We start from the raw sequence: 12,521 nt of genomic DNA on the forward strand, positions 1-12,521 counted from the left end.
GCCTTCAGCCCCACGGGAAAGTACGAGGCTCGGCTGCGGGTGGGGCACGTCTCCATGGAGCAGCCACCAGGGCCCCGTGCTGATCCTGCTGTCCCTCCTGTCCCAGGTACCTGGCGAGCGGCTCTGGGGATACCACAGTCCGCTTCTGGGACCTCAGCACGGAGACGCCGCAGTTCACAGCCAAAGGTGGGTGCAGGGTGTCCTGGGAGGGCAGCTCCTCCCCAGTCGCACTCAAACAGGGCAGACCTTGTGTGCTGTGTGGGCTGGGACTGTCCTCCGAGGAATGGAGCAGCTCTTTTGCACTGAGTTGAGGAAAAGGAGGAAGAAGGTCTGGCCAGGAGCGACATAAAGGGTTTGCCCTGCTCTTGTCCCACTGTTGTGGCTGCTGCATCCAGGGATGTTGGGGACAGGTGGATGCAGCTCTCTGCTCACACTTGCTTGTGCTCTCTCTCCCAGGTCACAGGCACTGGGTGCTCAGCATCGCCTGGTCACCTGATGGCAAGAAGCTGGCCTCGGGCTGCAAAAACAGCCAGGTACGTCCATTAGTGCCCTGGCAGAGGGTCTGGATTGGTCAGCCGGGGGACCCTCCACAGCCATACAACCTATTAAGTGGGCCCCAGGGTATTAGCAATGAAGACTTGTTTTCGCTAGCAGCTAGGGGCAAGCAGGTGTCTAGTTGTTCAGGGCAGCGTTCCCAGTGTCCTGGAGAAGCTTTGCATGTAGGCACGTCACAGTGGTAGCGTGTGGTGTCTTTGAACTGGCCTGAGCCTCAGCTGTGCCAGGCAGCACTCTGTTGCCTTTGCAGAAGTCTTGCTGCGAGAGCCCTGCTGTCTTGTGGCAGACGCTTTTCCCTCTGTAGAGGAAAGAGGCCAGGATCTAGACGTGGTCCTTGGCAGACAGTTCCATCACGAGGGAGATGTCTGAAGCAAGAAGGGGTATCGCTTGGTCAAGCCAGTGTGGTTGTGTGTATGACCCAGACATGCAGCAGCAGCCTGTTTCACAGTCCTCCTGCTCAGACAGAGCCAAATTCCCTTTTACAGGAATGCTGGGAGGAGCCCTGCCCGAGTTATGGGGCAAAACTTGTGTGCTAAACATGCTTCCAGAAATGTCTCGGGAAGCAGGAGCAAGTGGGCACAATTAAAAGCAAGTCAGTAACTTGCTAATCTGCAGCAGGACGTTGGCTTGCTCTGACTTTTGAACAGCCTGGGAGTGAGGACAGCGGCCGCAGAGCTGCTGAGTGCTGCTGACCTGGGTTCACTGTCTGAGAAGCTGCCTTGTGAGGCCACTGTGATATGAGCCCAAAGAAACAAGCAGGTTCTGGCTTTAATCTAACCCAGGGAGCTGCTTGTTCTGTTTTCGTTGTTTCTCCGAGTTTCTTGCAGCATATGACTAATGCCTTGGCTCTTTTGATGAGCATTTACAGAGAGAGAAAAAGCAACAGAAAACCAGCATGTGTCCCACCCACAGAATCCGATAATAAGTAGCATTTAGCCCGCTCTGGCTTTCATCATGCTCTGCAAACATTCACCAACTCTCTGGCACAGGCTGTAGGGCTCAGGCTGGCTTTCTGGAGAGCTGGATTGCTTTTGGGCTGAGGCAGATATTTTTGTAGCAGCAGTATCTGAAGCAAAGAGGAAGGCAATCAGGTCTCATGCTTTGAGATGTCAGCTGATTGCAGCTGGGATCAGTAAAGGCATCCAGCTCTCCTGCTCCCCTCCCTTTCTGCTCTGTAAATCCCAAGACTGTGGATACCTATCATTTCTAAATGGAGCCCAAGCCATCCCTGGGATTCACATGACGTGTGGCCTGATGCAACCCTCTTGCTTCCTCTCTTGGGCAGATATTTCTCTGGGACCCAGCCACAGGCAATCAGATCGGCCGCGTCCTCACTGGCCATTCCAAATGGATCACGTGTCTGTGCTGGGAGCCGCTCCACATGTAAGTGAGGGGCCAGCCCAGCCTTCCTTCCTTCCCCTTTACTTTTAAGGCAAAGATGAGCTTGATCTTTAGGGCATTCCTCTTGTTTGCCTTTGTCCTGCTATGGTGTGCAGAGTGTGTTCAGAAGAAGTGGCTCACAAGGTGGGGCAGGAAAAATGCATCCAGCTCTGGAGTCCCAGCTGCTGCTTGCAGTTGAGCTGTGCTTCGGATTCCCTCAGCCTCCTATAAAAGTGAGACCTGTTGATGGGAACTGCTTAATATTTTCAGAGTGCTACAGAAACTGCCCATTGGAAGCAGGGAAGCCTGTGGACATGGAGCCTGAGCTCAGCCTTTGCAAAGTGCTGTCTTTCTGACGTCCTGCATCCTGATTGCATCTGTTTGTCGTGGGTGCTGATTAACTGTGCAAGCTCCTTATCCCAATCAGCTAAAGCTTTGTCTGGGAGAGATGAGTGGAGGGGGATAGTTGTAGCCAATAATCCAAGACATCATAGCAATGAAGGGGGGAAATAAAGGGAGGAGAGGGGAGAGGGGAAGGGTCCTGTAAGAGCAGAGTCCTGTAAATTGAATTTGCCAGTAGGAAATTCCAGCAAACAATTGGATTTGGAAAAACTGATTATAAAGGAGGATCAGGAAACGGAGATGGAGGAGATGCCCCTGCCAGGGCTTGACTTCCCTGTCTGCAGCTGGCTATACTCTGCTCAATTCCTACACAAAAGGATGGGTTGTGCTCTTCCTCAGCCCCTCATGCCATCGATGTGGTGGTGCTATCACTTGTTACTGCATCTCCTGACTGCTTGGCATAGTGCTGTGCTGCTCAGTTTTGCTTCTCCTTTGAGGACAGTTTATTGTCAGCAGCCAGCTAAAGAGAAACAAAGCTGGTGCTCTGGCAGCTCTCACTCCTGAGCACTGTGATGCAGCAGGAGGCAGTGAGTGTCTTTTTCCTACTGGGGCCAAAGTGCTGGTAGTTATAGGAGTCACTGCCCCAAGGAGGTGTGGGAACTGTTGCTGGTTTTGGAGCGAGTCATTAAAAAGGTGTTGATAAAAATGCTGTGCAAAGGACTGGGGGCCATTTGTTCCCCTGTTCTCACTGGGTGCTGGCCAGCAGCTTCCAGCTGTGTCCAGCTTGCTCTCCCTGAACTGTGAGGATGGACTTTTCAGCTCTGCATCACTTGGATAGCAGGCCAGCACATTTCCTGCTAGACACAAAGTATGGTGTAGACGAGATATTATACATGGTTTTGTTTCTGGTGGTCTGTGAAGTCTCCTTGCCCAGGAAAGGTGCCAGTTTGTGGTCTCCTCATAAGTGGGCTAAAGCTGCCTCCTGTAATAACAGAGTAATTACTCAAGACACAGGAGCCGAGTTTATACTAGATCAGTGCTTTCAGGGTGCAGCCCAACAGTTGGTTTGGAAGGATGCATCTGCCTGCTGTTCCTCTATCTGCAAAATCTGGCTGTCTGTAGCCCACTTCCTGACATCCCTCTGGTCTTAACCCAAAAGAGAAAGTTGTCTTTTATTGACATCTGGGCCCTTAAATCCTCTGGGGCTGATGCTGGGAGATCTTGTGGAGGAGATGCGTGCACTGTGCAAATGGATTTTGTCTTCTTTTTGCTCAGAAACCCAGAGTGCCGCTACCTGGCCAGTGCTTCCAAGGATGGCAGCATCCGCATCTGGGACACACTGATGGGCAGGTGTGACAAAATCCTCACGAGCCACACGCAGTCGGTGACTTGTGTGAAGTGGGGCGGCGATGGCTTGCTCTACTCCTCCTCCCAAGACAGAACTATCAAAGTGTGGAGAAGCCAGGATGTAAGTGGGGCAGGTAGCCCTATAACCTGCCAGCAAAGGGGGCTGGATGCAACTTTGCCTGCTCTTCCTGGCACAGGTTATAGTTGTCTGTCTGTCTTGCCTTTCCCTTTCTAAGTGGGTGGTTTTGTTTCTAGGGCATCCTCTGCCGCACCTTGCAAGGCCACGCTCACTGGGTGAACACCATGGCCCTCAGCACAGATTACGTTCTCCGCACTGGTGCCTTTGAGCCTGCTGAAGCCACCATCAACCCACAGGATATGAGTGGTTCCTGTAAGTGCAGCCTTATGTTGGAATGTGGAGGAGATGACAGGGAAACCTGATGTCTCTTCTTAGTGCTCATGAGCTGAAGCAATCTTGAAATCTAAGAGGAGACTCTGTGCTGATGTTGTTCATGCTGACAGCCATGACCTTTCTGGTGTGCATGGAGTTAAGCAGTCTGGGAGCTGGGAAGGCCATCTTGAGTTCAAGGCCACTCTGCTCCCAGAGAAATAGAGAAATAGGCTGAGCAGTCACAAACATGTCTGCTTGGCCTACAAAGACAGGGCCATATTTGACATCACAAGGTTATAAAGTTGCTTTTCCCCCAGCAGTATCCAGTCTCTCTTCTTACCCTTCTCCCTTTCTCTTTCTTCAAGTGGCAGAACTGAAGGACAAGGCACAGCAGAGGTATGATAAAGTCAGGGTAAGTCCCATTACAAAGTTTATCCTTGCTGTGGTTTATAACACTAGTGCTGGTGGAAGCAGTAAACATGCACAGTTGGCTGTTGACCCCAACGCTGGGTGTGTTTCCAAATGTTCCACAGCTGGCTTGTACAAAATTTGAGTTCTTTCATCCCTTTCTCAGGGCCAGGGACCAGAAAGGCTTGTCTCAGGTTCAGATGATTTCACACTGTTTCTTTGGAGGCCAGCAGAAGACAAGAAGCCACTGGAGAGAATGACAGGTCACCAGGCATTGATTAACCAAGTCCTCTTCTCACCAGACACCCGGATAATAGCCAGTGCTTCCTTTGACAAATCAATAAAGCTCTGGGAGGGCAGGACAGGAAAGTAAGTTTTTTTTGTTGTTGTTGTTCTGTTATAAAGATGGTGTTTGGGTCTGTGTGTGATGCACAGGTTATGCAGAGATCAGCAGCACCCCACTGTCATTGTCAGCAGCTCCCTGGCGTGTTCAGCATCTCCAAGATATTCTGTCTCTTTGCTCTACTGCTGTCACTCTCTGCCCTTGATAGGTCCCTTGTCTGGCTCCTCGTGTGTTGTATGGTCTTACTTGCTGGATGTATGTGGCTCTGCTTTTACCCAGCCACAGCACTGCACCCAAGTGGCACATGCTTTCTGCTGCAGGGATGGTTCTCTGGGGCAGGCATGGCTGTAGTGGGTTGGGATGTTCCACTTGACTGCTCTCCTGAAGACATGTGCACGTTGCACACTGTAGAGTGACCCAGTTTAAATTGTGCCAGGGAACAGCTTGTTCTGGATGATGGGAATTTATGTAGCTATGAGTGATGCTGTTGGTGTTTGGATGCCCCTGCAATCCAGCTTTTAACCTCCTGACAGAATATTGGTTAGCTTTATGGAGCGGCAGTCCTTCCATTGTTCTGTCTTTGTACCTACGATCTTTGGTTTTGTGTCAGTAATTTAGTGGTCTTTCTAAGCCTAGGCATGTTCCTGTTAAGCTAGAGAGAGGAAGGACACACCTGTACAGGGAGGCTGCAGCGTTGCCTGCTGGTGGTGGAGGACCTGAAGAGAAGAGCTTCTCCCCTACAAGGGTCTGAACCTGTCTGGGAAGGATTTAAGACTTACTGAGTGGATTCTGTATAGCAGTTAGCTGCCCTGTTCGTGCAGGAATGGAGTGTGCTAGATATCCTATGGCAGGGCTTGATTGCAGCTAGAAAACAATGATTCTATGATGAAAAAGCACGAAGGCAGCGCGAGTGGGTTTGAGACAAACCTGGGTGCCTGCTCCTCTAACCGCTTGGTCGTGCCACCTCTGCCTCAGGTACCTGACATCACTGAGAGGACATGTCTCAGCCGTATATCAGATCGCCTGGTCAGCCGACAGCCGCTTGCTGGTGAGTGGGAGCAGTGACAGCACACTGAAGGTCTGGAATGCTGAGACAAAGAAACTGGCCATTGATCTTCCCGGCCACGCAGATGAGGTGAGTATCCAATCAAGCTGGGGTATTGGAAGTGGAGATGACTGTTCTTTCCAGGACAGCAGGACTAATTGGGTCTCTCCTTATGCTAGGTTTTTGCGACAGATTGGAGCCCAGACGGACAGAGGGTAGCGAGTGGAGGGAAGGATAAGTGTTTACGGATGTAAGTAACCTTTGGTCCCGCAATAGAGGAACTCACAGCCACTCCACGTGTCCTTCAAAGCTGCAGTTTCCTTGCAGAGACTTGACAACTCTTTCTGTCTGCAGATGGCGTAGATAGGAGCAGCAACACGAAGCCACAAGTCCTGTCCTAAGCTGGCCTGCCCATCGACTCAATCTGCCTGGGAGATCTGCAAGGCGATGGACAACGGGGGCTGACCTGGACATGTCTCATTGTTCCTGTCAGCTGCTATCCCTCACGGACTCTTTCCTTATATTTATTTAAGGAAACTTTAATTTCTGTTCTTAGTAAGGGCTGTGCTTTGCAGGATCATTTTCCTCTGAGCATTACAAGAAGGAAATCTCATCTGCCTCCATCTCAGCCTCCTTTTTATTGACATTTCAGCCTTGTAGTAGCCTCACCTTTGAAAAGGAAAAGCATAGGGGTGGGGACATGTCATGCTCTTCCTTCCCGTGTGAAGAATCCTGCATGCAAGAAGGCTTTTGGTGGGAACAGAAAGTGTTGTCCTTGTGTGACCTTCAGAGAGGGAGGAGAGAAAAATACACCACATCATTACAGTGCAGAATTGTGCTCAGCTGTATGCCTGGGACAAAGATCTGCTGAGAACATGGTCTCAGGGCTTCTCGTTATTCCAGTAAGGTTTTGCCTTTTCACACGGCCCATTTACTCGTGAGCTGTGCCAAGCATTATCTGACAGTGATTCTCCACATCCACAGCAGCTAACTCATTTGCCCATCCATTCAGGCCTGAGCGCAACAGGCATCGGCTTCAAATTGCTGCAAGAGCTGCATAGAGTTTTCAGGTCTCAATGGCTCTTGGAAATGCAAAAATGAATCACTTGTGCTCTTGAACAGGGTGCTCGTTTCCCTTCTACTTCTGACTTGAGGAAGTAAAGAAGGGGTGGGGAGGGGGAAAGATGGAGCAGCATGTTGAGTTTCTTATGGCCCCTGTCCTGGGTATGAGCTTGATGGCAGGGCTGGGGCTGTCTCAGTAAATAGCAAAACTTACGTTGCACAGAGTTGGCTTTCTGGAATTTCTCAAGTGTATTTATTTGCCCAGTGGGCGAGAGGAATTCACACTATCAGTAATATATTTGTAAGCTTGTTTGTGAGCCTTTTTATGTCAATTCAGTGAAAATGATTAATAGAGAGTAGAGAATGTATTAGAGAATATACTGTCAGATTTCATTGCAGCAAGTCAGCGTGAAGACCAAAACATTCTGCATAGCTCTCATACTGTGGTTGATATCCAGTGATTACTGTGGCTCAGGAGTTTGTTTCCCAGTTGTAGAAAATGCATTTTAGAACTTTATTCCTGCTGACAGGATTGCTTTGGATAACTAAGAGAGGATTTTGCAATTATGACTATTTGCATCTCTGCAAGTGTTCAGGTCAGCAAAAGACTGGAACAAAATGCTACATGTTTAGTATGACTGAAAACATGAGTTGTAGTTCCTTTTGTTGTATCATTTGACTCTATCTTATGGGAAGAACTCAATATCCTGTACTGTTCTTTCATTCATATGCTTCCTCTAGCAGATTCTCGCTGGAAGTGAAGGCCATGTTGTGTCCATCTGTGTAAACAAAACCCTTCAAAATTTGCTAAGGGAAAAGGGTAGGGCAGAGGGTGATGTAAAACTATAGCTGATAATTCTGCCCCATCCAGACTAATGTGCCCTTTGGAAGGAGGGGAGCATGCTTGTAGCTGGCAGAGCTCCTATCACTGCCAAGAAGTCTGTATGCAGTTTCATAGGGGAAACAACTCTTCTTTTTGCGGCCAGCTCTGTCTTTGTCCCCTATGTTGACTTGCTGAAAGTGGTACCTTCTGCTGTTCTTTCTGTGGAAAGAGCATTGTTCTCTGCCTCCTCTAGCAAGGAACCGTACAAGGTTGCTATGCCCCACAGATCCACAGTGTGTTTTGTGTTAGAAGTGGTGATTTATCCAACTTGGGGGAGATGTTTCTGCCTGCAGGGACAGGCTTGGTTGTGTTTGCTCTGTTGTCCTCCCTTCCAAACCAAAGCCATTGCTTTGCCCCCTGGCCACGCTCCTGACCTAGGTTAGTTCCTGCCATCCTTTCAGAGTCCAATTCTATGCTATTTGGCACAAAACAGAGCCTGACTAAAACTCACCTCCTCAGTGGTAACGCAAAAAGCTTTTCCAAAGCAAAATGAGAACTCTTGAAAAGAGGGCCTGCAAGTTTACACCAAAATATGCCATCTCAGTCTTAACTGTTTTTTGACCTAATAGCGGGTAGATTTTGAATTATACCATGTGATGAATTTACATGTAGACCAAACAGTATTTTCCTATCTAAACAGCTGCTCCTATTTCTATCATTTATACAGTACCAGCCTTCATGCATTCTAAGTGCTGGCCCATTTCCAGCTGCATTCCCAAGCAATCCCATAACACTCCTCCCAGTTTTGTTTGAAAGCAAGATTTCCTGGGCTTTGCTCTGCAGTTTACTGACTTCTCTTACGTGCTGGGAAACAGCTGCTGCCTTTCCCTTCAGGGCAGCTGCTTTCTGGCAGGTCACAAAGTAGCACTTGGTCATTCTTGCTCCTTTGATGACTAGAGCTTTGATTAGCTAATTTTTAGAATTGCAGTTGCAGGTTTGTGTTGGTAGTGTTGTTAATGGGGAAGACGTTACTTTTTGTTGAAGGACAAACCTAGAATGTAGGCTTGAGCTCTTTGCTTTGTACATGCTCAGAGAGCCACCTTCCACTTAGAAAAAATATACCATAATACCTGACGTTTTCAAACACCGTATGATACTGGCACATACTGAATTCACTCCAGTTTTGCCCAGGTTTCTTATTAATTGTACCACTCACATGTGCTTACCAGAAGGACGTTATTTTTCACTGATACTGTAAGAATAGTTTCAAGCACATCTAGCTGACACAGTGCTTCTTCCCACAGAGCCCTCTGACACTTTCTCCTTTAAAAGCTGTGATAGCTCAGCTTATGCCACCACTAATATTGTTTGAAATCCCCAATAGGAGGACAGTGGTGATAAGGACAGGGAAGCATGCCAGTCCTCTGAGAAAGGTTTACCCATTTTGATTGACTTCCTAGGTAATAGGAGAGAAGGAGAAGGAAGGAGAGAAGAAAACAGTGAGGCACGTGGAGTGAAGTAGGCTGCCTGGGTTAGAGCTGTGTGGAGTAGGATGGCGATGGGATCCTATCTCTTGGATGTAGATTTAGATAAGTGGGGCCTTGAACATCCTTCTGAAAGTTGTTCTCAGGGCTGTGTGTTCTGCTTACCCAGGCAGGAACGCTGGCTAAGTGGTGTACAAGTTGTGCTCTTCAGTTCTTGGTTCCTCCCAACTACACATTCATGTTCTCCTCGACTCAGCTGATTTCTTGATTATTGTCCCAGATCAGTAATTTAATTTCCATGTGCATACTGATTGCCTGGGGAGAGATGAAAAAAAAAAATAATAATTCTTTTGAACAGGAAGAAAATTAACATCATCTTTATTGTATGTTAGGAAAGGCAGTCTTCTCTCTGCTTCTTGTTGGGACAGCCTGGGCACCATTCAGGTAGTGTTTCTCTCTCAGAAATGGCTGTTTTTGATGTGTGGCAGAAAAGGGCTTACAGTAAAGATCATTAGTGCTTTTGAGGGTAAAAGGAGTTATGGAAACTCAGAACAGTGATTTCTGTATAGTGCTTTAATCTGGCAGGAATTCCTCACGTTTCCCTTGTGTATTCAGACAAGCAACTTGAAAGGTGCTATCTCCTTCCCAGATCTTTGCCTCTTGTGATCAGGAGTCCCAGCCCACATCTGAGGGGCTAATTTGGTCAAATCAATGTATTGCAGCCAGGGAAGAGCCACAAACGCATTTCCAGTAATGTTATTTTATGTTTTCTTTTCCTTGACCCTGTAAGCTGGTTGTCCTTGCTGAGCTGCAGCTAGCTGGTGGGCTGTACAAATGTGCTCCTGCTATCACACAGTATGATATTAAAGAAATAAACTCAGCATGCAACTCTTTGTGCTTTTGAAGAATCTCTGTGGTCTGTCTGACCACAATGCTGGTGCCCATTGCCTGGCCATGCTTTTTGAGTGCAGCGGATAATTTATTGTCCTGCTGCATGGCTTGTCAGAGCAGAACAGTGCATCCCTCTGAGTGCTGCAGGGCTGCTGCCGCCTGTTAGTGCTAAATGGTGAATATCTGTGTGTATTCCATGGGGGGAGGAGGAGCAGTGCCATCCCTGCGGGTTATTGTGCACTGCTCTCCCAACATCTCCAGTAATTAAGCTCCCTTTAGGAGAGGTGGGCAATTACAGTTGGCTCCACATCCATCCTCTTTCAGCAGCAAAAGCAAGTGAAGGTGCTGTTTGTAAATAAGTTTGCTGTAGTCTGATAGCACCAGAAATGTTGATAGCTAGAAACTCTCCCAGAGACTAATTGAAGATCCAGTTCAAATGAGTCACCTGTATGCAAATCTCACAGCCCTTCAGATCCTGGTCAAGTCTCAATGCTACACCAATGTATTTAGTTATTCAGTCAAACCTCCTTGCTGCTCCTTGCTGTTTTGTCCTTGCTGTGCTAAAACAAACCTGCTTGAGGCCTCCAGCCTGATTATGAGGACAAAAGGACGGCAGACATGCTGCTATCAAAGGGAGATATGCCTCATTTTTTAAATGTAATGCAGAGTGGGTGGCTTAGAAATTCCTACAGTAGCTTTCTCGGGTCAAAAGGGGTCTTTCTAAAATTTTTTTAATATTTTGTAAAAAATGCAACTTGTGAGTTAGACTTTGGGGTGAAGACGCGTGCTGATACTGGGAGAATTGATACTGAATGTGAGAATCAGAGAATGGCAGAAAACAGCCAGTTCTGAAAGAAATCATTTTCTGAGTCAGGATATTTAACACATTGAGACTTGTGGATTTTTTTAACTGGTTTTAAAGGGGAATTGCGAATACATGCTAGAAAGCGTTTGTGTTACTACCAACACCTTAATTTATGATTAACTTGGAATATTTTTACATCTCATTTATTCCTTCCACATTGATGTTCTGAGCAGCTGAAATGACTTGGTCAGATTCACTTTTTGTTTATTTGTTTGTTAGGTTAGTGCCACAAAGGAATCTTGCTGAGAACTTCAGAAAATTAAAGTGGGATTTGGTCTTGAGGGTTTGTTAAAGTCCTTTACTTCTCTGTGGCAAAAACAGTCTTATGATCCCTCTGATGCCTCTATATAACATTTAGAGCTTATAATGTCCTTTATAAAGCTGTCAATATTCCCCCCAAAAATATATGTTTTTTATCCGGGTCCATTGCCTCTAGAGAAGTCTTTAACTGTGGAGATTTTGACATGGCACACTGCTCCCGTAGTTCTTGGTTTTGAGTTACAGTAAGCACGGTGAGATACAAAGAATAATGAGAGAAATGGATGCCATATCCTTGGAGGCATTCAAGGCCAGGCTGGATGTGGCTCTAGGCAGCCTGGTCTGGTGATTGGCAACCCTGCACATAGCAGGGGGGTTGAAACCAGATGATCATTGTGGTCCTTTTCAACCCAGCCCATTCTATGATTCTATGAAATAACTGCATAACGCTGCTCGGTCACTATTTCCATCTAGCAGCACTGAGCACAGACCTTTTATCATGGGAATGCTGAGCTCTGACCTTGCGGGATCACACAGGCACTGTGTGGTGCCTGTAACCGAGTGCAGCCAAATGTACCACAGCAAAACCCAAGGCACTCTGTGTGGCCAGGAGGGTTAATCATTGTATGGAGACCAGAGCGCCAGCGGGATTGGGGCAGATGGGGACATCTGGGAGGCCTGAAACGGCTCATACATGTGAAAGCTGGGTGCTGAGGTGGCACAGGGGACAACAGAGGGAAAGGAAGTGAAAGCAACGAGGAATGGAAGCAAAGGAGCATAGTTATGTGGAGCTGGAGGTGAAGGTCAAAGGCTCCGTGTGACTGGTGCGTGCTGGTGGTGGTTTTTAATATTTGAACGTGTTGCTGTAAGCGGCCCAAGGCTGAAAGTGCTGTGAGGCAAACTAGCGGCTGTAAAAGGAGCGAGCAACCAGAGGAGTGTCTTTGCCTGATAGCATTTACGTTTATTAGCATTTTTCCTGCACGTTCTCTCTCCGTTTAAGCTCCATGGGTTAGGCCTGACGCGGTGTGGCTTCCCGAGGCAGCAGGGCCGCGCTCCTAACTGCCGTGCTTCTTCACAGAACCCCGCTCCTCTCCCACCGGCCCCTCAGCTTCGTCCTGCCGCAGGTGGGGCTGAAGCGGCCGAAGGGAAATGTAAGCCGCTTTAAAAGCCGCTTCTGTGCACGGGGAGGGGGTTGGAACTCGAGTTTGGCCTCCAGCCGGGCTCCCGCAGGAGCCGGTGTGAGGAGGGAGGCGCGCGATCCCGCGGGGCCGTGAGGCGATGGCGGCGGAGAGCTTCCCGCCGGGTTACGCGGGGTGAGGCACTCTTT

At 48.2% G+C, this 12,521-nt stretch overlaps 1 protein-coding gene across 1 annotated transcript; it reads left to right on the plus strand.

The window, feature by feature from the left end:
• NLE1 (notchless homolog 1) lies at nucleotides 1–10,068 on the plus strand (the record flags this gene model as incomplete). Its single annotated transcript, XM_010722077.3, has 11 exons — nucleotides 1–20; nucleotides 107–186; nucleotides 457–533; nucleotides 1,841–1,938; nucleotides 3,553–3,745; nucleotides 3,880–4,015; nucleotides 4,381–4,427; nucleotides 4,590–4,792; nucleotides 5,742–5,901; nucleotides 5,991–6,061; nucleotides 6,166–10,068. Coding segments are annotated over 11 exons (1,098 nt in total), but the record flags the coding sequence as incomplete, so codon positions are not given.
• Nucleotides 10,069–12,521: the final 2,453 nt, after the last annotated feature.

This window comes from Meleagris gallopavo, chromosome 21 (genome assembly GCF_000146605.3).
Source record: "Meleagris gallopavo isolate NT-WF06-2002-E0010 breed Aviagen turkey brand Nicholas breeding stock chromosome 21, Turkey_5.1, whole genome shotgun sequence".
NCBI lineage: Eukaryota > Metazoa > Chordata > Aves > Galliformes > Phasianidae > Meleagris > Meleagris gallopavo.